At 41.6% G+C, this 22,590-nt stretch overlaps 2 protein-coding genes across 4 annotated transcripts in view; one reads left to right on the top strand and one right to left on the bottom strand.

The window, feature by feature from the left end:
* The window catches only part of SEC23IP (SEC23 interacting protein), a 46,916-nt gene extending 25,438 nt beyond the window's left edge, over window positions 1-21,478 (bottom strand). The window contains exons 1-8 of the mRNA XM_030570862.1: window positions 21,244-21,478; window positions 10,316-10,854; window positions 8,748-8,964; window positions 4,691-4,884; window positions 3,835-3,924; window positions 2,418-2,538; window positions 1,430-1,519; window positions 632-773 (exon numbers count right to left, since the gene is read on the bottom strand). Of these exons, the coding sequence (XP_030426722.1) occupies window positions 632-773; window positions 1,430-1,519; window positions 2,418-2,538; window positions 3,835-3,924; window positions 4,691-4,884; window positions 8,748-8,964; window positions 10,316-10,854; window positions 21,244-21,394 (1,544 nt within the window). The 5' untranslated portion in view covers window positions 21,395-21,478. The remainder of the gene's footprint in view (window positions 1-631; window positions 774-1,429; window positions 1,520-2,417; window positions 2,539-3,834; window positions 3,925-4,690; window positions 4,885-8,747; window positions 8,965-10,315; window positions 10,855-21,243) is intronic.
* A 96-nt stretch (window positions 21,479-21,574) lies between these two features.
* Window positions 21,575-22,590, top strand: part of MCMBP (minichromosome maintenance complex binding protein) — a 41,561-nt gene continuing 40,545 nt past the window's right edge. For 2 of the 3 annotated variants that reach the window (XM_030570866.1, XM_030570863.1), the window contains exon 1: window positions 21,576-21,784. In XM_030570866.1, coding sequence (XP_030426726.1) covers window positions 21,727-21,784 — 58 coding nt within the window. In that variant the 5' untranslated portion in view covers window positions 21,576-21,726. Of the gene's footprint in view, window positions 21,785-22,590 lie in introns of all 3 variants that reach the window. The other variant, XM_030570865.1, reaches the window with a different exon arrangement.

Below are 22,590 nucleotides of genomic sequence, written 5' to 3'. Positions count from 1 at the left end.
CCAAGGGTGTGGGGATGAGGAGAAACGACTGCGTATAAAAATAGGAGGTAAAATGAAGTACAGCCTCCTGACAGCCTGCACCAGAAAGGAAAGAGAGAATACAGCAAACAGGAAGGGAAGAGACAATAAGAATAGGACTACAAATAGGGAGGCTACAAATGAAGGACAAGCGGTGACAAGAGGAGAGGTTAATATTTAAAAAGACAATACATATTAACCCTCTTTACTGCACTCAGCTGTAGAAATGATGAGTGAAAGATAATTTATTCATTATCTTCCCTCCTATTCGTGATCATGTAACATCTCTAACAACAACTAACACAATTGCTTATGTGGAAAAGAAACGTCAGGAAAATATTATTCTATTATCTCTTAATGAAGTCTAGCAGTTGGAAATAAGGGAAGTCAGCACTATGTGATCATCTAGCTTGTTCTAATCACCCACTGCTTAGAAACTTCTCAACTAAAACATTACAGAAGAATCATTCTATTGTTATCAGACCATGTTTATCTATCTTGCCTTTATGGTATGTAGTAATTTCTCATTCATTTTCCTTAACTCTATTAAGTACCGTATTATGCAATTTGTATGAGAGACGCTGTGCATAGTGGTACCGTACTGTATACAGACCTGTCTACACCTGTCGCATCCCCATGTAGAGAGCTATGCCAGTGAACCGGTAGGAATTCAACTCTGCTCACTTTAAGTTCCTCTAAAGACTTCTTAAAATGAGTCTGCAACAGTTTCAGAGACACGGTCCTAAAATCATCAACTTGGGAGTGGTGGGAGGGAAGTAATGGGAATCAGATATTAATGTCAATCAAACAAAGGCCTAACACATGATTTCAAATATGTTTCTCAACTATACTGAACATTTTTAAAGTCCTCTTTCCCCATTTAATCATTTTTCTTAAAGAAGTTACCTACATAAGCAGTTTTTGTGAAATGTTGTATAAGAAAACTGTCAGGAAATAGTTAAATATCTAGTTCAAAGTTGTATTTGGTGTATCCCCAGGTAAAACCATATTTAGTTCCATGATCAAATATATTTTTGTGGGGTGTTTTTTGTTTTGATTAGAATAAATATGGCATATAAATTTATTAGGCAAAAGTCTTACCCTAAATGTTTAAATTGTTTCAACAGTTATACAGGAACTTATAAAAATATGAGTTTAGTGTTGAGGGACTCATAGCAATAGCTAAAATTATCAATGATCGTTTTGAGGAAAAACCAATACTATTTTCCATTTTTTGGTTTCTTTCTCAAAATAAGAAAATATTTGCCGTTCTTAAAATTAACACATTGTTCAAACAACATTTCAAAAGCAACATAAAAACTGTCTATACCACATTAAAGAATTCAATTAATGAAGAGAACGATAACCCAAGTTTAAATACTTAAGAATAAATCTATGATTAAAGACTTACCACATTCAACAATGCTTCTAAATCGCAAATCACACACAGGACCTATGCCATGAACCATGAACACTAAATGGTCTATTTGAGACAGCTCTCCTATAAAAAGCAAAAGAACAAATAATATTAGTATCTGATTATGCTCACAGTGAGGCTGTTTAGTCATGTACTTTTATATAACAAGTATTTAGGGGTTAGGACAGGACAGCAATAATGTGGCCCAGGATACAATTTCACCTACAAATTTTCTTTTATAATTAAGAAAATCCATTTATTGCCACCGCTCCAATTTTACTTAACTTTTCCTGTCTATATTATTTACTGCAATGCCAGTGTCATTTCACATGCAAGAAAGTGTGGAATTACACAGTTATATATATATATGCGCATGCCTCAGAGCCTGCCCATCTATGGAAGTACAGTGCAAGTTCAAAGAAGTGAACACTTAAAAGCAACTCAAGCACCTCAAACTGATGACCATGTTGGGTCTTTTGTTCAAATGGGAAGAAAAAGCTGTAGTTTCAGACAAAGCAGTCTAAGATTTATACAATTAGCACAACATTACCAGTAAGATTATACTCTCACACTGTCTATATCTATTAGCAGAAAACTAACTAATGTTAATTTTCAAAAAACTTTTCAGAATTATGGGACGGAGTAGCCTAAAAATCCCAGAGGCAGATTTAGGAAGCCGATTTAACTGTGAAAGTGGAAGATTTATTTGTAGGCAAGGAGCAACTCACTGACCCTTACAAAAACAAACAATGTTCTCCAATAATACGCAATGACGGTTGCACTGATAACACTTGCTTGCCTCTTGGTTGTAAGAACGGCACTCTCCTGGAAACACTGTCTGCCTGACAAATATATTGGGGCAAAGAACGATTGTTTTGCAAAGCTTTGATCAATCTGATTTATAAACCACAGGCAAAAAAAAAAAAAAAGAGGGACTCTGGAGGACTCTCCCACTGCAGTCCACATGCGCCCTGTCACATACCATCAGGAATTTCATCATGATCATCATCAATGCCACGCTTTACCACCCTTGGCCTTGTCTGACCATCTTGTGTGGTCCCCCATTCATCTGGTACAGCAGAAGGTTGGAACTGAACTATAACCTGAAAAGAAATATATCGTCTAATTTTAAACAAGGAAAACTCATTTTCTAGTCTGTTTATCTGAAAATTCCGGCCTTGGAATGTACGAAGGTACTGTATGTTTTAATATACCTCTTCTCATTCACTAAATGTATCCCTTGTGACTGACTCCAATACATTTTCTGCTCTTGGCTACTATGATTCCTATGCTTTATTGGGTGAGTGGCTAGCCGACTAAAACTAAACTAAAACAAGACTTAAGTAATTCTTGTTGGTTTGGGGGAAGTAACTAGACAAAATAACCTTTGCCAAGTTGTCTTCCATAATTGGGGGAAGTTGGCCTGCTGATTGGTTCAGGATTGCAATGCCCAAGAGTACCTTTCATACTTCGTCATGTCCACACTTGGTTAGCACGTTAGATATTTTTCTGTCAGGAGACAGACCTGACAATAAATCAGTCTCAAAGTGACAACATTACGTATACTTTTTCACATGGGGCAATATCTTAAGTCAATTCAGAAACCTCAGCTAGCACAGAATTCAGCCATCTGCCTACTTACCTGAATTTTCAGCTAGAAGCATGGTACATTCCACAATCTACATTGGTTTGGTGCAATTTAAGGTACAGGTTTTAAACTAAACAGCCCATAATGGCTTGAGTGCTGCCTAACTGAAGGATGTGCTAGCTGAAACATCATAGCTTCTGTTATATGCAGTGTTGTAGCTGTGTTGGTCCCAGGATATTAGAGAGACATAGTGGGGGAGATAATATCTTTTATTGGACCAAATTCTGCTGGTGAGAGAGACAAGCTTTCAAGTTCACACAGAGCTCTTCTTCTAGCCTGTGTTATGCAGGAGTTCATAGTACATGATGACAGCGGTCCCTTCTGGCCTTAAGATCTATTGAATATCTCCTCACATGATTCCACAATAGCCAAGGTCAGCTGAGCTGACAATCCCTTATTTAACCACTAGGGAGCTGCTGGCAGGTATTCACAACAAAAGGCCTTTGACTTTAAAAGTTGCCCCACCTCCCCAGTGGCCTAAGAACATCCAAGTGTATTGAATTTATGGTTACATTGCAAAATCTCTCAGGTTTTAGAATGGAGGATGATTTTTATTATTTCTGATAGTTTGTTGAGGTAAAGAGAGTTTATAAATATTATTTTTAATGTACACACGCCCAAAGCAATGGATAAGTGCAGTTTTAAAACTCCACATGCTAAATTTGCATACAAGTTATGCCTTAACTGTACATAAAAGCACTGAACTCCATGCTACACTGCAAAGACCTAAAAACCAGATAGTTAGCATTACCTTAGGATTATGCATAACAATTGTTTCCCCATTTGGAAATTCAAGTCGCCGGTGCCACTGATTCGTAGTTACAGCTTTTTTATATTCTGCCTGCAACAATAGACAAGTTAGGTAAAACCAGTATGTTTGTTTAGACTAACTACATGTAACATGCCAATTCAAAAGTTAGGGCTTGCCTACGTGATGCACTAGGGCACTCCAGCGGGGGTGTATATTCTCATGTGCACCAGTGTGTCACATATGACCTGTGTGAACCCCGTTGGCACGCACTAAAAGTTCCCTAGTGCATGGTGATGTAATCCTGTTTCAAACAGCACTATGTCAGTGTGCACTAGGAAACTTTTAATGCATGATATGCTGGTGCACCACCAGAATTTACAATTCAGTTGGTGTGTACTAATGTAGTATTTTTCAATTACTGGTCTGTGGACTGGTGCCCATTCCCGAGATCTCCCTGACACAGTTTAGGAAAGCAGAAAGCTAGTCCCTGGTATCAAAAAGGTTCAGAAACACTGCACCAATGCACCAGGTTGACAGGTATTTAGAATATGCTAGGTCACTACTCGCATAATTTTATTTACAGTAGGGAAAATGATAGGGATATATACACTATAATGTGACTCAAGTTATAATCTGGCAACTGCATAAATATATTTTAGGCCAAAAGCACAAGGGGACAAAAGTGAGTCTTAAAGTATCTTACGAAGCCCCACTTTGTGCATGAGAAAACACTAATTTAGCCTCTTTCTGTAATATAATTTCAACCAGGAATGTAAAAGCTTTCCTAGAAGAGAGGTAATAGCTCAGAATTGTTAGGATAAGTTCTTAGTTATGTTTACTTAAAAGTAATACTGACCTCTAGCTTCTCACTGAAATCCTCAGTATAAGGAATAAACCTGCTATCTTTGTCTCCCTTATAAAACCATGTACATCGTCTGACTTCAGATGGCTCTTCGTCCCAATATACAGCTTTTCTTAGTCTGTCATACAGGTAAACATCATAGCGCCCCCCATCAGTGCTCAAAACCACGCTCTCAGGATCAGGTTGGACTAGAATACAAAATTCATGTTTTGTCACAATAGTAATGTGTGCTTTCCTCTTTTAAAGCTGTGAAAGAGATTAGCATCATGACTGACATTAACCAATTAAAACAGTAATGAACTCTGTTCAAAACCCCTGCCTTTATCTCTTTCATTATAATGTATGTACTTCTCCACACTTTTAGATAAAGGAGTGAAAACATTTTCAGGAGTGACAGCTTGGAGGTACTTATTTTTTCTGTTGAACAAAGGACAGTAATGAAATACTAGTGGGGAAAGACCTGTTTAGACATACTGTGGTGTGTCACTTTCTCCAGTTGTTCCATTATGAAATTCAGTAGGCTGAGAGCAGAGTAAAATATGCTATTATCCTGATCTATGAAGTAAAGTGTCTCAAAGACAAGGATTCTAGTTAGTTTCAGATGCATGCTAGTACACTGAAGTGAGTGGAGTCTGTGGAAAAGCACAGCACCACAGGATGGACAGAACAGGAAAATGAAAACAGACCACAAAAGGAAGGAGGGAAAACAGGAGAAATAATATGAAAACTTAGAAGGCATTAGAACAACAGTGAACAGGCAAGTTCCTCAATCAACAGTAATGTAGTTGCTAGAAATTCTCTACATGTTATACAGAGTACAAGAATACTAATTCTGTATCCACCTCTCAGATTCAATTATCTTTCTTACTGTAAGTGTGTAACAAATTGAGCCCTGAAAGTTTATTCTCACTGCTTAGTTATGTGCAGCAGATCCTATTCGACTCAATGGTATTTTGCAGAACCACCACCCCATTCCACCCTAATCTTCACCCACAGATACCTAGAATCAGCTAATAACTTCCATTTTTTTCATCAATAACTATCCTACAAAGTTGGGCCATCAACCTGTAAAGGCTAATATATCAAGATAAGTAAATCCATTTGAAATCACACTCTTCTAGCATTGCTACTTTCTAATAAAAAGGTCTTTAGTGGGAGTGGAATGTTTTGCCATATTTCTCATTATAAATTTGTTTCTATCAGATCCTTGAAAATAACTTCTTAAGAAATTGGTCAAGTTTATATCTCCAATTACTGGAAAAAATAAATTAGAGACATGGTTATCAAGACGGATAGGGTTAATCATTAGACCAACCATCTCTTTTCTGAAAGACCACTCTGCTCTATCATCTTCAACAGGGTAGATAAAAATCAATTATTTAAAAAAAAATCAGAATTTTTTACTTAAATCGGATTTTTTTGATAAAATGCTTTTTGAGGAAAAAACCTATTTAAAGATTGTTTTAATTAAAATACATTATAGCTCAAAGATATCTCATCATGGAATAGGGATTATAAATTCTAATTCTGTAGTATGATACGATATATTAATGTAATGTTTAAGAAAAGTTTTGTAAATATGTTCCAATCTTATGGGATTCCAGAGGCACCTGTACAGATTATTTAGGTTAATCTTTCTATCTACACAATTGGACTCAGTGCTCAGTCTAGAAGATACCATCAGAGATGCTTAGTTTTGCAGTTCTCAAACTGTGGATTTGTGTCTCTAAAGATAACATGCTTGTTAACAGCAAAAATGTTTTTAAATAAATAAATAATACACAGAGGTGAGAAATAACAAATCTGCAAATTTGAGTACACAGAGTCAATCCCTTACCTCTCTCAAAGTGCAAAGTTTCAAAAAGTTCAATGAAAAGAAGATTGTTGGGGACAGAATAGATCTGGACAAGAAGTCTGGAGATAAATGTGAGAAGGGAGGGACAGGCAGTAGAAACAAAAGTGAAACTGTTTGAGCAGCATATTCCAGAAGGCTTGAGGTCTTTCTGAGTGTACCGTTCATTGATTTGAGATCTACCATACCATTCTCTCACCAGAAGGGAAAACCTATACTGGCAGCAGGCCGTAAAAGAGACCCAGTTTGGGAATAAGAACCATTCAAGAACTATATGTTTATTGATGATGTTTTAAAGAAAGTCACACCAATGAACTGATGGAAGTCACTTAAGCACTTGGATTCAGAGACTGTTAAAGTGATAATCTCACTTTTAACAGCAGTAGCTTCTTCTTCCAATGTAGAAAGAATATTTTCTTCCTTTGGACTAATTCATTCCAAATTGAGAAATTGTTTGGGGCCTGAAAAAGCAGGAAAGCTTGTTTTTTCTCTTCCAGATTATGAACAAACAGGAAAATGAAGGTGAAGACGACTGAGTTAGCGGCAGAAGCCAATATTTTAAGTTTCTCATGTTCACCTGGCTGACAGTCTATTTAATTTTTGTGGGTTTTTTAAATACTTAATTTAAAAAATTGTTTTATCTAAAATAGTTAACAAAAACAAACCTGATTTTAAAAAACCTGAATGTTTAACTACATTCAAAAATTCATATGCTTGTTTTGTTAAAATATTATGTGTTTGCTGTTTAAGAAAAAATCCAAAATACATAATGTTGTTGTTTTAAGTATCAGAGGAGTAGCCGTGTTAGTCTGCATCTGTAAAAGCAGCAAAGAATTTAACAGACGTTTTGGAGCATGAGCTTTAGTGGGTGAATACCCACTTCGTAGGATATTTTTGTTTTAGTTAAATAAAACAATTTAAAATGTAGGTCTGGTGATGTTCTCCTCTTAGTACAGCATGGCAAGAAAATCGTCCAAATATTAATGATTAATCTGTTGAATTGGAGATTGTTCAACTCCCAATGACTTCATAAATATCTGCTTCAATTACCTTTGGTAAATAAAATAACCAAACAATCATTCATGTTCTGATATAACTGTAAAACTAATCTGAGAAGTTTTCAAAATAAATCACTTAAAAAATGTATAGTGTGTACATCTATCTCTGAGTTGTGAAGAATATGTTTTAAGGTTATAACAACCAACAAGAATGCACTTTTATGTAGAAATCCATGATTAAATCGAGTCTCCTGACTAATGATTTAAATCATGATTTACTGTATATACCGTTCATAAGCCAAATATTTTTGGTAAAAAATTGACACATCAAAGAGAGGGGGTAGGCTTATAAATGGGACTACACCAAAATTTGATGATTTTAAACTTTTATGGAATTATTGAGTTGAATATCCAATACATGGTTGTTTTGTTTACCTGGAGTGCACAGAGTCCCAGGCATAGAGTCCCTCAGCTCCCTGTGGCCATGGTTCGCTGTTCCCAGTCACTTCCACTAGCCACTCACCCCAGCTCCCATTGGCTGGGAACGGCAAACTGTGGCCACAGGGAGCTGAGGGGCTCCATGCCTGTGAACGCTCCAGGTAAGCAAAACAGCCCAACCCAGCGGCTTAACCTGATGCACTGGGAGCCAAAGTTTTCCAACCCCTGAAATATAGGGTCAGCTTTTGAAAGGGTCATACTGTTTTTCCTACTTTTACTTATCCATCTTGGGGACTTGGCTTATAAACGAAAGGGCTAGTGAATGAGTATATACAGTAAATGAAATCCACCCTGATCTTCAACCCAAAAAGACTGATATTTTGCCCATCCACAAGAAGGAAGATGTAAGGCAGAGCTAAAAAAAATATAGTGCATACAATCACACAGAAATGCAGCACAGCAAGTTTGTTATTGTGGGATGGTTACTTATATATTAGATCTGTAAGCCTCAATAGTAATGATGACAAGTAGCAAACGTCCAACCTAGTAAACCTCTGGATTAGTAGGGGGGGGAAAAAAAAAAAAAAAAAAAAAAAGGATTGGTTCAAGTTTACTTTCTCAGTATAAGCCAATACCCAACATTCTCACAGCATTCCTTCTTCATCTTTATAAATGAGCCGCAGAACCCCTGCATCTATCTTCACATTCAGTGGCATGCAACCACAATGTAAGAATAAGATGTAAAAAAAGTTTCACTGCTTACCAGAGTTATAAACTTCTTCTAGTGTTACAGAATCTAGAATGCTGAATGGCATCCATATTTGCTTGTATTCCACCTCCTTGCAGTAAAACCAGTGAGGCTGAACTGGTTCATATTGGTTCTGTAGCAAAATAGGTGGTGCCTGCACCAGTGGACCTGCAGGTCTGGAAGCTTGCAGTGCTTGTGATGGTGATGGTAGTGCCAGCTGTGAATGAGGAAACTGAAAATACACGAGTTTTATTACAGATGATTGAAATATCTCTGTCTCAAATTATGTTTATTGAGTATATTTTATATTTCATTTAGGAGGTTATTCTCACTTGTCACTCTCACGTGCTCCCCTTTCCAAATTATTACCTTTTTGGCATACAACTTTTATATACAGGATCTCCATCTGATGGTGTTTTTAAAATCCATATCATTTCAAGTTAAAGATATTTTTCTGTTCTCAGAAAAGATGGATAAGTAAAAATGGCAAAAACGATGAGACTCTTTTTCTCAGAAAAAGTAATCAATTAAAACTGCTGAAGTTTCAAACTTGTTATGGCCTAAGTGCTTTCCTTCATTTGAAAAAGTTGTTTTAAAATAAATGTTTGAAGTTTGAAAATTCAGGCTCAGCATGTTTATCTTTCCTATGGGTACCATATACATACCTATACTCTGTTAGCTGCTCACTTAGACATGGATACACCAATGCAAGTGTTCACAGCTAATTTCAGTGAGTGGCTTGTACTTGTTGGGTTCAAAGAACACACAATCTGTGTCCCCAATCCTGCAAATGAATCTGGACAAGTGGATCCTTACCCCAGTGACTCAGGAAATTTAAGTCCTGATTCTGAGAAGCTCTATGACTCTAAACTTGATTTGGGCTCCATAGGAGTTGTGGATTCTGATGACCTCTCAGGATCAGGCCCAAACTGCAAAAAAGGAGTTTTTCCCATTGCCATCAAGGGGACCACAGATTTCAACCTCGTGTTAATGTGAGAAAAGGTGGCAAAATCAAACACCCAAAAAGTAAAAATATTTCAAATTCCAAAAGTTAAGGTTGTTCAGGCATCATTAACTTGGCACTATTACATATACTCATAGACAATTATCTTTCTATTCCTCTTTCCCTAGTGAGCAACAGAGGCAGGAAAATTTATGTAAAATATGTTTAACCTAACATCATCCCTTTAAAACTGAAATCATTCTGACTACCAGCTTGTCCTCCAAAACCAAAGGATTTTTTAAAAAAGCTATCCTGAGAATCACAAGAGCTAGAAACTAATGTTTTTCACCATATGAAACCCCGGAATTCAGAATTTTATCTGTTACATAGCCTAGCTGTTAAAATCAAGTAGCTTTGAAGACGTCACTTAGTAGATCAGTAAACTTTCCCAAAGCAGTGGTCCTAGATCAGTGAAGACATTTTGATATCAGAGGTCAAAAGGACTCAAGATTCTCTTACTCTGTTGAAGGGTAACATGAAGCAGAACTAACACAGAAAATTAAGACTATGGTTAGGGAAAAATAGAACAATCTGAAATAATTCTATATTAACACCAAGAAATCAAAGATCATTCGCATACCGGTGACAATGATCCTGGAGGGGTCGGATACATGTGGATAGGTGGTACAGAGGGTGGTGTCTGACCAAGCTGGCTTGGTGTCTGACTCTGCTGCAGCTGTGGTGGAGTTATGTAAGGATTAGCTCTACTGCTTAAGGTGGTATGGCGATATGGGTTATATCCTTGCTGCGATGTTCCATGAGGTGGAGTAGAAAAGTTTGCAAGTGGGGGACAACTCTCTGGAGGAGTCTGATAAGCCCTGATTCCCACCAGGGAAGTAGGTGGTGCACTAAAAGATGACTGTGGCTTCGGAACACTTGCCGAAAAAGCATTCTGCCCCTCCTGTGATCCAGGCAAGAGTGGAGGAGAAGTTAGAGCCTTGGAGAAGGCTGATGGTCCAACAGGTGGTGTCACTGTTGTTAAGGGTGGCTGCCCTATGCTTCCAAATGGATCATTGCTAGTAGGTACTTGGGAGAAATAGCTAAAAGTCTGTGGTGGATTAGGAGTAGCAGAAGTCTGACCCAAGAAGCTGTCTTCTTCTCCAACATCTGTGGAATCATCTGCAATGAAACATACAGCAATGGTTAATGGAGCTATTCTAAGGAATTTTATCATTTGCTCTATAGTCAGAAACTGCTCCATAACAGTATAAACTATTTCCAATATTTTGCTTATCTTAAGTGTTTTGGCAGAATTTAGGCACGTTCATGAAGGTTAAACATGCCATACAGTACAAGGTAGTAAATCTCCAATAACATTTGATTAATTTTATAGTCCATTTTAGAAACACACAGACAAAGCAATCTGAGTTAATTAAAAATCCTAGCTTGTTAGCCTTAGATCTGAATTCCTCTTATTTACAACGGGCTTATCATACCAACCCAGGTGTACTTGCACAATACAAAAAATTTAATCAAGTAGTAAAAAAACGACATTATAAAAACTTCACTCCCTTTTATTTTCCTTCATCTGCAAAAAGAGGACCATTTGAACTCATTCCACCTCCTAAGAAAAGGCCAGTATAAACAGATGTGCATGGAAGGATGACTTACGCCGACTTTATTGTATTCCAGGGGGAAGCAGGTTCCAAAGTACATGAACATTTTGGAGCAGCTTGGCAAAAGCTCCCCCTTCCCACAAGTCAACAACGTAACTCTGAGATGAGTTTGTAAACAATTAGTGACACGGTTGGCTCTAAATATGTTTAGTGTCCACACCACAACATAGTTTACACTCCATTAATGGAAGTTGCTGCTAACTGCATGACACCCCTACCAATGTCCAATTGTTTTCCTGCAGCCAGGTCATAACATTTATTTTATTACATTAGACAAGTTGCTTAACACAGCTTGTATAACTGATTGGCTAGTCCTCCATCCTCCCAGCTTTCAACATAATGTTGATGGTGTTGCTTGGCCTCTGCGCACATAGCACAAGTCCATACTTTCCCATCAGCATGGATGCAAACTTGATTAGGTAGTCAAGTAGCTATGGACATGGAAAAAGGTCAGTGTAGGGTAGTCTTGTGAAACATGATGGCACAGATACAATTTAGTCATAATGAACATGCCAGAGCCTCATTACAAAAAGAACTGTAACACTACTGTAGTCATAGCCTAATCTGGAGGGTGATGAACTCAGTCCTCTCAGTTTCCCCAACTTTCTTTCAAGTAGCACTACAGACCAGAAGATTACTCCCACCATTATTCATTACTCTGCTGCAGACTTTGCTTGCCTCTGACTGATTTTTTGGAAAAGGCAAGGCTGCTAAACCCACCAAAGCAATTGCATAGTGTGTGGTTCTCTTCTGAATGCTATACACATTTTTTTTTTTAAATGCACCCTTTACTTCATTGGCTGTAGGGAGCAACCCCTTTGATAGTAGCTCCTTAGTTGTTTGCACACTTTCCTTGATTTCTTTAACACATATTATATAAGTTGGTATCTTATACTTTGGATTTTGGACATCACAGCCTGCAACTAAAAACTCCCTATTCCAATAAAAATCCAGATCTTTCCTTTTCCGAGTTTCCTCAGAAAAATACTGATTATTTTAAAAAAGAAGGTCCATGCATCAGATATGCCCTTTGCCACTGAGATATGGCAATGTACTACTCACCCTTGGACTAAGCTATGCAATAGCTAAGGAAGGTGAGAGAAACCTTAGATTTTTAAATATCAAAAGTCTTTTAAGTAACAGTACAACAATACTAAGAGATGAAGCTGGACACCACTCTGCAGGGTATATTTGTTGGAGAGAGCTGTGGGAGAAAGAAGAGACACAAACATTCAGTTGAATATTTGTTAGCCTTAGCAGAGGAGTGAACAACATAAGGAACAAGAAGAGAGGAGGTAAAAAGGAGCAAAACAAGGGACATTTTTGCAGTCTGGTTTCCTGTACACTAGGCTGGCAGTTCTGAAGAAGCCCCTCTGCCTGAACTTGGCATGATAGGCTTTAAAATCAGAAGAATGATCATTTCAATACTCCATCTGATCTTTAGATTTTTCCTATTTTCCAGCTGATCAACTCTCATCAGAAACAGGGCCCCCATGCACTCTGCTTTGTGTAAGTACCCAAGCTCCACTCTATTTCTGTGGTCCAAAGCCAGGTGGTTGTTTTTTCAGGAATGATCCACCAATTACTTGCCCCATCTTAACCAACATCAACTCTAAATAGGGTGTGTCTCAACTGGAAGGCTGAGAACCATCACATAAGCAGGAGATATATGTGAGCATGCCTCAGATAGATAAAAACTTATAAGACAAGTAAGTATATAAAGAACCTACAGTGAAAGACCACAGTAACCATCATACCAGATCAGGGCAGTTGGTCCACCTATTCAAGTATCTTATCTTTGACAGTGACCAATGCCAGTTAATTCTGAGGAAAGAACAAGGAACCTCACAATAGCCAGTTAGAGAATAAAGTATGACTGTGAAATCTTGCCTCTAGCTTCCTTATCTCCCTGCTTACTGCAAACAGAATAATTAATTTAGTTCCCTTTTCCTTCACTGTATGGCACTGACTGTAAGGCCATTTTTTTCCCTCGTTGGTAGGGTTTCAAGATCAACTCCAAAAGTAGCATTTAGGGACATTCCCTTAGAACAGGCCATGCCAGAAATTCATTCTGTCCCTGCCTTAAATACAAATCCTGAAGGGCTCCCACCAAACAAGTTAGTGTGTACAAAACTCACTAGTAAAAGTCATTCAGTGTGTGACTGTATTTGCATAACGCCTAAGCCATCTGGTTTTATGTGGGAGTTTGAGAAGATGGGAAGCAAAATCTCCTTGCCACCACACCCAAACACAGAGACAGAATGCAGGTCTGTAGTCTCTCCACCCCATCAGTGCAGTGCAGTGCAGTGAGGGCCCCAGTTCTGTTTAAACCTTCTATGCAAGACTGGTGCAGAAATGAGTGCTATGTTACAAAGGGAGTACAGGAGCTCCCACTCTGGGCAGCCCCAGCAGAGGGCTTAAGTGGCATGGAACCTTGTGCTGATGCTCTGCATCATGTGAGTTTCACCTGCAGTGAGTACATAATAATAACTTGGACACTGAAAACAATTATAAATCAAAGGCCAGACCTTCGTCCCCCATAGCCCCTGCTTTGCAATGCTCCAGCAACACAAAACAGGGGAATTACCAGACACCTCAGAGTTAGCTTAGCTAGCCCTCACATGTGTGGAGAACATCTAGAGCATGGTCTCAGCATTGTTGCACTTCAGCAATCCCTGGCTCGTAGAACAGCCCCTTGAAGGCTGTTAGCAGCCAACACAATTTAGAGAAACAAAGACTGTTCTAAGTTACACTGGGAGCTAAAAATGACCCCCTAGGCTGTAAGGAAAAATCATTCCATAAAGCTACTTTTGCTTCCGCTCCATTCAACCATAGACAAGAATGCAGCTCATATATCGGCAGCTGTTTGCAACCTCTAATAACAAAGATCTATTTGCAGCCAAGATAGGTCACAATATGACAGAGCACTGACGGAATGGAGGGGAATCCACTGATATCCAAAGAGAAAAGACTGATTCTCAAAGGCAGCTGCCCTAATAATTTTTTTAAAAAATACTACACGGTAACACAACCAATTGCCATCACTAAAGTAGGCTGTACTGAAATGAGTTTCTTCCCATTATACAAGAGTGACATTATGTATTGTGGTTCCAGGCTACTTCATCTGCATTTGTGAGTTTCTCTCACCTTCGTTCATTATATTACGCACTTCCAAAATGGAAATAAAAACCAACCAAGTATGTCAACCACTATGTGGCGAAGGCCAAACTGCATTTTTAATTAAGGCATTAAGTCACGAAGTTATGCTTATATACTACTCTCAAATCATAAGATAATACCCACTTACGCCAAATGAAGTTTACCAAAAGATCCAGGCCCTTAGTTACTAAACCTAACCATTACATTTAGCATCACTAAATCTCAATGGACAAAATGATGCAGGGCACCTTCAGGTATGCCTTTCTATTCTTTCCATCCTTTTCTCTTCTGTTTTTCATCTCTTCTGCCTCAATTTGTGTGTCTGTCTCCTTTGTCATTATGCTGTACTCTTGAATTTTTATCCCTGTTTGTTAGCAAAGAAATGAACTTGAAAAATTCAATCCACGAGTTTCCCAGTAACTAGTACAGATTAGAAAGTTTTGCCTGTAATTTTCTGTTTTCCTCTGGCACTTTACAAGCATTGTCAATGAAGTGGATTCATTGAAGTATATTAACTTCCAATCCAGCCAAAAGGAACTAGGAACTCAACTATGATTACCAAGATAAACACTATTTATGTGCAGTCTGTAGATGTGTAACTTTGACTTTGAAAACTCCCATAACTGTTACATTTTTGATCTCTAGGTTATATTTTTAATTCCTTATCACAGGGGCGGGCAAACTTTTTGGCCTGAGGTCCACATCAGGGAACAGAAATTGTATGATGGGCCATGAATACTCACAAAATTGGGGTTGGGGTGCAGGAGGGGCTGCAGACTCTGAGGATGAGGAGTTTGGGGTGTAGGAGGATGTTCTGGGCTGGGACTGAAGGGCTTGGAGGACAGGAGGGGGATCAGGGCTGGGGCAGGGGTGCAGGAAGGGGCGCAGGTTAAAGCTGAGGGTGCAGGCTCTGGGGTGGGGCTGGGGCTCAGAGGTTTGGGGTGCAGGAGGGTGCCACAGGCTGGGATTGAGCGGTTTGGAGAGAGGGAGGGGGATCAGGGCTGGGGTAGGGGGTTGGAGCATAGGGAGAGGCTCAGGGGTGCAGGCTCTGAGCAACATTTATCTCAAGAGCGGTGCAGCCCTGACCCAGCACCCCGGCAAGAGCGGGGCTGAGCTGTGTGGTGCAGCCCCAATGCAGTGCTCCAGCCAGAGCGGGGCCAAGCCACATGGTCCAGCCCCGACCCAGTGCAGGGCTGAGCCGCACTGTATAGTTCGAGGGCCATAGCTTGTCCACCCCTGCCTTATCACATGTAAAATATAGACTATTATGAACTATAATAATTACTGATATTGCAGAAAAGACAAAGACATTTCAAACTTTTTACCAAATACCTACAAGTAAAACACCCGACTATTATTCCTTCCAAACAGTGCTGTAGATGAGACCTAACACGTCTTTCTATGAAAGACAGGAAACAAGTTCCTGATGGAAGGTTTGGGGGTTTTGAAAGCAAAAAATTGCTTTCATTTAGCTTTACTAAACACTAAATTGGTGTGTCAAGACAGGCTGGCATTTTATATAATATGCAAATAATATATTAAAAGAAAAAGGGATGGACCACAGGTTCAATTTTGTTCACATATTTTATATAAAACTATACTGCATATTAACTACACATTTCCTTTTCATTTGCAGTTTTCATTGTATAACAGAAGCCATGGCCACATCCCCAGCTGCGCCATCTGAGCAACAATAGTAACAGAACTGCCCCATCTTGGGATCCTGTTGAACTCATCTCTGCTCCCAATTAAGACACAGATTCTTTTATCTGCAGCTGGCCAAGAATCCCTATTTACAAACTAACTGAGGACTTCATAAAATTTAACGCCTCAGAATTACAGCAGGCACAGTTTAAAAGTTGCAGTACGACACACTGCATTGCTTTCTTCTTGTCCTCCATACCACCACAAAGTGATTTCCAATACATCAAAGGCAATGGAACATAAAAGAGATGTTGACTTGTTTTTAATCAATATCATTTTCGTTATATGCTTTTTTTTCCTGTGAGGGAAAATGCTCTGCATAACTGGTCATTCATAAGACAGCTGCTCATAAAAATAGAGATTCTACTGCATAGCCTCTCCTCTCAGATGTGGACAACAAAACACAACTGCTGGCCTTTGAGGGTGTGATAGATTTATGAAAATATGTTACTTCCAGCATTAGCTGTCAATTCACTTAGTGCAATTCCAACTATTACCAACTATAATAACCTAGATGGTTTAGGACCGCAAAGGTTTCCTCTCTCGTATATCTTGCTGTGAAAATTAAGGCTCTAACTCAGAAACTGTTCTGTGCATGTGGATCCCTGTGTGACAACTCAGCACACCCTTATTCATCTCTGTTACATAATTAGGATATGTTTTGCACAAGGTATGCCTTGTGACATATCACTCTAATAGTCTTAATCTGCGAGACATTAATATCAGGTTGGATTGTATGTGTTATCATAGTATGCGAAGATAAGCTAGGTTATGTGTCACTGAAACATGTTGTGAGGTTGAAAACACCCACAAGCAGCTTTTCAAGTACAACAGTAAAAAGGCCAAACATTGTTTATAGTTAACTGAGGAAATGCACATAAGCACAAGGATTACCCCAGGAAATGTGTACAACAGAAACCTTTCAGAGATAGCACTACACACTGGGAACATTTGACCCAGGTCACAGCAAAAGAGCTTTCCAGCAAGGGGAAGAAGATATAAAAGGGGGAAATGACATCATGATGGTATCACCTTCTCCCTACAACAATATACCTGAAAACACCTGAGGAACAAAGACTGAACTGGGGGAAGTGATGGTCCCAGGCTAAAGAGATTTCCAGCCTGTGTATGAAAACCTGGGAAACCAAAGCTGCAAAGCCAAGGCAGCTTGTGCCTTAAGAACCTGCCAGCCTATTTATCAGTCAGGGTGAGAATTTGTTGATTCATATCCTATCTACCTAGTATGTTAAGTTCAGTTTGTGATTTTGTTTATTTACTAGGTGATCTGTTTGCGATCACTTATAATCTATCCTTTTGTAGTTGTTAAACTTATTTTATCTTTTAATCCAAACCAGTGTGCGTTTGACTAAGGTGTCTGGGGTCAGCTTGGTTACCACAAATGTGCACGGCCCTTTCCACATTGAGGGAGAGGCGAACCAGGTGTTAAACCCATATACTGGCCAGATTTGTCCACGGCAGGACAGTACTGCTCTGGGGTCCTGCGTTGGGAGGCTGGTGGTTAGAGAACTTGCACGTGACTGCAGCTGGGTGTGTCCCTATCTGTGTGATTGCTGGTGAAAGTGCAAGCCTGGAGGGCTTTGCAGCTTGTCACAGCAGCACAGTGTGAGAGGGAGCCCAGGCTGTGGGTCAGAGGGGTCAGTGGTACCCCAGTTCCAGGTGGCACCCTGGGGGGAACTCGTCACACCCTGTGATGTCAACGGGACTATGCATAGGTTCAAGGGTCCATGCAGGCAGGGCAGCAATGCTGTATCCATCAATTCCCAAGGTTGAGCATGCAGAAGTCAGCCAGTAATATGCACCCTCACTAGTAACTCCTTGCTTTGGAATTCATTCCAGCTGGAAATCTGTGTCTGACCAACTTTTAAAGCAAAATACAAAGTGTATCTTTGATCAGGCTTGTAGGGTTGGAAACCCATTACTAGTTAGATTCCTGGGTGGCGAGCTTCAAAAATCTTACCCTTTTAGGCAAAGTGGTTCAGTAGCTTGCAGTCCACCTGCAAATTTATTTGCATGACTGGGATATCAAAAGCGGCTGGTGCTTCAGAGGAAAACCTTGTGTAGCTGCATTGAAGTCAATAAGTATTGCACAGATGCAAGAGCCTGTCCACATGGATGTACTTAGAGCACCAGGACCTTAAAATTTTGTGTATCCTCAATTTTTTCACACAACTCCTTATGATGGCTGATAGGGTGTGGACCTCTTCAATATAAAAATTTTATTAGAGTTTATGTTTAAATTATATAATACACGAGTTAAGAAAGGAGTGTCTATACGTCTGGGTATAGTGCTTAAATTGTCCAAAAGTACAAAATTTGGTTTGAAAGTCATAAGATACACATAGTATGTAATCTGCAGTATCCCAAATTAAGATCAATAAATTCAGCAATACAGTTAAAGTATTAGCATCTAAATATTTGGGTACATCACTCATAGAAGGTTATACTAAGAGTAGCTTGTGGAAAGCAAATATAGCAATGAGTGAAGATTGTCCCACACTCATTGAGAATTTAGGATAGGTTGTCCCTTAGAAAATACAATCCATCAGGGAAGAACAACTCTACCCCAATATAACGTGAAATCGGATACAACGCGGTAAAGCAGCACTCTGGGGGGATGGGGCTGCGTGCTCTGGCGGGTCAAAGCAAGATCGATATAATGTGGTTTCACCTATAATGCGGTAAGATTTTTTGGCTCTCGAGGACAATGTTATATCGGGGTAGAGGTGTATTTCAGTTACTTTCCTGACTTTGCTGCTCTCCAACAAAAAGAGAGGACAGTAGGTTGTCTGTTAAAGGACTATGCGCAAGTCTGCCATACACATAAAATTCGTCTAACCCATACGTAGGGCAAACCTCTCTTTCATAGAGAGTGGGGTTTTTGTAGTTCCTGTACATATGGTATTAACTTTAATACATTAATAAATATAGTGAGCTGTAGTACTGTTGGAGCCAAATCTTAATCTTCCAACCTAAGTGTGCTTAAGTCACAACACTGTATGAATGTAATTTACAAATATTGATTTCCAGGGTATTTTTTAAAAGAATTAGTTTTTGATTGATGACACTTTCAGAAGATCCATATACTACTGAAGTTATTTGAAAACAAGATTTAAAAATCAAATAAATGCACTAAAAGCAATTGATTGTGCAGATATTCGTCTGGCACATTTTTAGGGGGCTATATAGGTAATAAAAAAACTACAGCTCTCATGCAGTTAATTTTGCAAGGAAATTAAAGTGTACATGCTGAATGAGCTATTTGCACTGGTTTATAGCTTATTTCTCAACTGATTACATTCACACTTGTAGAGAAGGGAAGATATGGGACAAGTGCCTGAGGACTACTTGTTGTACAAAGCTGGAACTTTTAAAGTAAAAACATTAGTTATTCTTGTGCATGAAAGCACCCAAACAATTTGTAATAGCTCAAACAAGCACTATTATTTTTAATTAGGTAACTGACAAAAGGGAAAAAATGTTTCTTCCTCAAACAGCACCCTCCCAAAGCTACAGCAAAATGACACACTCCAGGGATGAGAACATGCGTAAGACATTTCAGCCCAAAGAGAACTTTTCCATAAAGTTTTAAGAAACTGAAAAAACAGGCTTGAAATAAAAGTTAGCACTGCAGCTTTACTACAACGTAGAGAACCCCACTATGAGACGGCGGTTAAGACCAAACAACAACTTAGTTTACACCAGGGAAAGTTTTCTTTGAGCAGATCTGGTGAATGAAGTCTGCCGTCTTGTTGCCCCTGAGAAAAGAACAGGACATACAGTTCCAGGAACTACTACCACAGAGAGACTAAGTGGAAAAACGAAAGGAGAAATGGTTTCTCCCCTCTGACCACATATAAGGTGGTACAATTTACCCTGATGTAACAGTAGGAGGCCCTTTCAATGGAAATACACACCCCCCTTTAATTTCTGCTCTTCGTGCTAACCCTAGTGAACATGGTAAACACATATCTCTGAAGGAAATGAAGATCATGAAAATGAAAGATCCAAAGCAAGTTTTAGGGAGCAGCTCTTCACAGGGTTTTTATTCATGGCACAAAAATCACATCTGTGTGTCACAGCACTGGATGCTGCAGGACATCACTGCTGAAATAGGGGGAAAGGGTAGCAACCTGTACAAACACAACACTAGACAATAAAAATGGGAGCTGAGTGGTCACCTCCCCACTGTGCTGAACCCCTGAGTCCATCAACCACAACCCCACCTACCCCCGACACTTTCCCATATCTCCTACTCCTCACCACCACCCCGACACCATTTCTCCCACATAGGTCCCATCTCATCCCCCCTTCCCACCAGCTACCCCCAACTCCGTGTTCCCTCCACCAGGGCCCCCTTCTCATCCCCCTAGGTACACCCGACACCGTTCCCCAGACCAGGGCCCCAAGTTCATCTCCCCGCTACCCCACCTGCTCCAATGCCTTCCCCCACGTCCACCTCCCCGCACCACCATTTCTTCCAACAGGGCCCCCATCTCACCCCCACCATCACAGCTACCCCCAACACCGTGGTCCCCCCTCCCCACCACCAGGGCCCCCATCTCACCCCCACCATCACAGCTACCCCCAACACCGTGGTCCCCCCTCCCCACCACCAGGGCCCCCATCTCACCCCCACCACCACAGCTTCCCCCAACACCGTGGTCCCCCCTCCCCACCACCACAGCTACCCCCAACACCGTGGTCCCCCCTCCCCACCACCACAGCTACCCCCAACACCGTGGTCCTCCCTCCCCACCACCAGGGCCCCCATCTCACCCCCACCACCACACCTACCCCCAACACCGTGGTCCCCCCTCCCCACCACCAGGGCCCCCATCTCTTCCCTGCTCCCACCAGCTACCCCCACCTCCGTGTTCCCCCCACCAGAGCCCCCATCTCACCCCTCTACTGCAGCTATCCCCGACCCTTTCCCCTCCAGCAATGCCCTCAGCAGCATCCCCCGGCCGGCTGCTCCCTGGCAGCCGCACCCCCGCCAGGCCCCGCGTACCTGCGTCGAGGAGAGCGGGCCCCGGGGGCGCAGCGGGGGCCTGGCTGACCGGGATGAAGGGCACAGTGAAATTGAACTCGGTAGCCGAGGAGGAGAAGAGCAGGTTAGTGCCGCTAGCGGAACCAGGCCCAGGCGGTTTCGCGGCGGCCATGGCTGCGGCTCTTCCACGTCTCCTCCCGGGGCAGCGAGAGCAGCCAGCGCGGCCCTCCCCGCCCTTCGCGCTGCCCGGCTCCAAAATGGCGGCGCCGGGACCCGCCCGCACCTCACGCGGCAGCGTCAGGGTGAGAGGGGAGGGGCCGGCTGGGCTGTCGCCATTGCCGCCGCGGGAGGCAGCCTCGGCAGGAAGTTCGGGACCCATCTCCGGGAGCGGGCGGGCGCGTGGTTGCGGCGGGGCGCAGGGCCCCATCTCCGGGAGCGGCAGGGCTGGGAGTGCCGCCTAGCGCCTGCCCCGGCCCGCGCGGAGCCGCCCGCCTCCTCCGCAAGATGCCGTGCGTGGCCGACTGGCTGAACAGCCCCCTCAGCATCGTGCAGGGCATCTTCGGTGAGGGCGGGGCGCCTGGGCTGCCGGGGGAGATACAGCGGGTCGGGTCAGGGCTGCGCTCCGGGGGGCGGGCAGCGCTGAATAGCGGGGCGCACGGGGCGGCTGTGGGGAGGGGAATCAGTGGGTGAGCGCCGGGCCGGGGAAGTGGGGGAGTTGGGCCCTGAGGGGTGCATGGTCTCCATGGGGGGGGGCGAGCCGCGGGGATTGGGGCGACTCTGCCCGCTTGGCGGGGAGCGGGGCGGGGCGGTTTGGCGGCGCACGGAAGGAGTCGATTAACCCAGCAAGGGAGGGCGGGGGCCAAGCCGGCTGCAGCCGTGGGTGTTTCTGGTGCAAGACCGAGTCTGGAAGCGGTCACACTGAGGTGCAGAATCGCGGTGGGGGCTGTTTTGTGCCTTAAAATAACCAGACTTAGAGAAGTTGGGCAAGGGGCATGTTGGGGGAGGGGTGTTAAAAGTGCCAGGCTAGAAATGTTGTGTGGGAGAGCTGCTGTCTATAACTAACAGGGCTGTCAGGCAGCCGAGACAGCCTGCGGGGGACAGATTTCCAAAAAGTCTCGTAACACAGCAAAATTATTTTCTCACCAAAGACTTTAAATACAGCTTTCAATGAAGGGGTCACCTTCCTAATGGGAGACCTGACAGGGCAAGACATGCACATTCACTTGTGCCCAAGATGTGAATACACCATTACTTACAACAGTCTGTTCCTTTTGCATTAATAATCCCACTTTGCAACAATTTCTCCTCAAACTTACTCTGAAAAGATGCATTTGGAATGCAGTTTCTTCATGTTTAGATGTCTTGAAT

The sequence above is a fragment of the Gopherus evgoodei genome, chromosome 7, assembly GCF_007399415.2.
Source record: "Gopherus evgoodei ecotype Sinaloan lineage chromosome 7, rGopEvg1_v1.p, whole genome shotgun sequence".
Taxonomy (NCBI): Eukaryota; Metazoa; Chordata; order Testudines; family Testudinidae; genus Gopherus; species Gopherus evgoodei.
The sequence above is the reverse complement of the archived record's forward strand: the minus strand, read 5'-3'. Positions and strand labels throughout refer to the sequence as shown.